This window comes from Rattus norvegicus, chromosome 10 (assembly GCF_021556685.1).
Source record: "Rattus norvegicus strain SHRSP/BbbUtx chromosome 10, alternate assembly SHRSP_T2T, whole genome shotgun sequence".
NCBI classification, from domain to species: domain Eukaryota; kingdom Metazoa; phylum Chordata; class Mammalia; order Rodentia; family Muridae; genus Rattus; species Rattus norvegicus.
In genome coordinates, this window is record NC_141543.1 from 17,928,089 (window position 1) to 17,930,668 (window position 2,580).

Sequence of the window (2,580 nt, forward strand, 5' to 3'; positions counted from 1 at the left end):
CAGTGCCATGACCTCATTTTCTGTGGTGAGGGGATGAAGAATGGGAACCGATTCTTTAATACTAAAGGCTCAGATCAGTCTCAGGGAATTCTCTCTGGGACTTCACTCTACACAGATTGCTTCACTCACAAGTTCTGACTGTGAGCTTAGATGTTGCGCCCTTGTTGGTCAAGAGGGAGCAAGAGCAGGCTTACGCAACTACTTTCTGCTGGTCTTTAATGAGATACTCAGGGACTCTATCTCTAGTGGGACTTCATGCTGCAGAAAATATCTTCTTCTCACAGACCTCGGTCTGAGACTGTGATCATCCACTCTTCATCTTCTGAGAACCTAACCGTATTTCCAAGATTTTCCAAGCCTTAGAATAATGAACACTATTACCCAACACCTCCAAGGTAAAAGTAATAGAACTGGCATGTTCAAGGTATTAGAAATGCCAATGTTTCTTCTGCACCAAGTGCTGCTCACTCTCTCTCAGAGAGAGGGAGTCATGGGTTCCACCAGTTGGAGCTTGAGATCACTAAAATAGCTGGCTGCTTCTCCTTTCCTTTGAGCTTCTAAGGAGTGGAAAAAATACAGAAAATGTTATCAGATACAGGTAAGATCGATGTGCTTGAAAGCTTGTATGTTATATCCAATAAAACTAAAGGGGTCAATCTGGGGAAGAAACTAAAACTGGGATTTGTAAGTTGAGTGTGTGGAGCAAAGGAGTGGATACAGAAACCCTAATGCAGGATTAGTGTGAACCTGGTTGTAGCATCCAAACCTGAAGATGGCCTTCCGACTTCTTCTTTTTCTGTAGCTGGGCTCAGACTCATGAGCAGCACCAACCAGTCCAGTGTCACCGAGTTCCTCCTCCTGGGACTCTCCAGGCAGCCCCAGCAGCAGCAGCTCCTCTTCCTGCTCTTCCTCATCATGTACCTGGCCACTGTCCTGGGAAACCTGCTCATCATCCTGGCTATTGGCACAGACTCCCGCCTGCACACCCCCATGTACTTCTTCCTCAGTAACCTGTCCTTTGTGGATGTCTGCTTCTCCTCCACCACTGTCCCTAAAGTTCTGGCCAACCATATACTTGGGAGTCAGGCCATTTCCTTCTCTGGGTGTCTCACCCAGCTGTATTTTCTCGCTGTGTTTGGTAACATGGACAATTTCCTGCTGGCTGTGATGTCCTATGACCGATTTGTGGCCATATGCCACCCTTTACACTACACAACAAAGATGACCCGTCAGCTCTGTGTCCTGCTTGTTGTGGGGTCATGGGTTGTAGCCAACATGAATTGTCTGTTGCACATACTGCTCATGGCTCGACTCTCCTTCTGTGCAGACAACATGATCCCCCACTTCTTCTGTGATGGAACTCCCCTCCTGAAACTCTCCTGCTCAGACACACATCTCAATGAGCTGATGATTCTTACAGAGGGAGCTGTGGTCATGGTCACCCCATTTGTCTGCATCCTCATCTCCTACATCCACATCACCTGTGCTGTCCTCAGAGTCTCATCCCCCAGGGGAGGATGGAAATCCTTCTCCACCTGTGGCTCCCACCTGGCTGTGGTCTGCCTCTTCTATGGCACCGTCATCGCTGTGTATTTCAACCCATCATCCTCTCACTTAGCTGGGAGGGACATGGCAGCTGCAGTGATGTATGCAGTGGTGACCCCAATGCTGAACCCTTTCATCTATAGCCTGAGGAACAGCGACATGAAAGCAGCTTTAAGGAAAGTGCTCGCCATGAGATTTCCATCTAAGCAGTAATGTTAAAAGTGTTGCACATCACAGAGGGAGCTATTGTCTAAGAATTCTTCATGTTTTGTCAATTATCTGAAACTTCTCACTTACGTTTTGTAAGAAAAGCATCAATTATCTCTCTCAAATACAGAGCCTAGAATATGTACTGTTACATGATGACATCTGGGCATTACATAGCATCTACCATTTAGCAGGAAATAGGTTGATTCAATAAAATGAGCTGTGCTTTCTATAGTTCTAGGTTGACCTTTCAGTCCCTCTGCCCTCTTTACCTGTCTCTGTCAATGTCTGCTGGTGTTTCCAGGTAGCAACTCTTTTGTTCTTGTTTGCTGCTGTTGTTGTTGCTGCTGTTGTTTTGTTTTGTTTTCTTTTGTATGAGACAGAGTCTTGCTATGCAGGTCTAGTTGTCCTGGATGTTTCACTTAGCAAAAAGTTTATTAGCTTCCAATTTTCATTTCGTAGTAAAACTTTTAAAGTTAGTGCCTGTAACTTGGTTTTACTGATCTTGTGTATTTTTATTTCTAAGATTTTTCTTTTTCAATTGTGATGAAAATATTCATTCCTTTTATTTTTATCTTTTCTTTTCATTTTTGTTTCTTTCTGTTTCACTTTGTCTCTCACTCTCCCTTCCAACCACCCTTCCTCCATCCACCCCTCCCTCTTACCCTCCTTCCTCTCTCTTTCTTTCCTCCTTTCTTTCTTTCACACCATTTTAACTTCTGCTTTCATATACTCTGATGTGTGGCCTTCCACTGGACTGTGGTTGAGTTAAAGTTGCTACATTCTTAATGAAAACAATATGTTCTTCCCTAGTGGCTAAGACTTGCC

The 2,580-nt window shown here is 44.5% G+C and overlaps 1 protein-coding gene across 1 annotated transcript; it reads left to right on the forward strand.

Annotated features, from left to right (window-relative positions):
- Positions 1–816: 816 nt before the first annotated feature.
- Or1f45 (olfactory receptor family 1 subfamily F member 45) lies at positions 817–1,758 on the forward strand. The gene has a single exon (NM_173333.2). It carries the CDS (start codon positions 817–819, stop codon positions 1,756–1,758), a length of 942 nt encoding a protein of 313 aa, NP_775455.1.
- Positions 1,759–2,580: the final 822 nt, after the last annotated feature.

Bases quoted from the DNA above. Each gene is read 5' to 3' on its own strand.
- Or1f45 (NM_173333.2), top strand. From the start codon at position 817: ATGAGCAGCACCAACCAGTCCAGTGTCACCGAGTTCCTCCTCCTGGGA.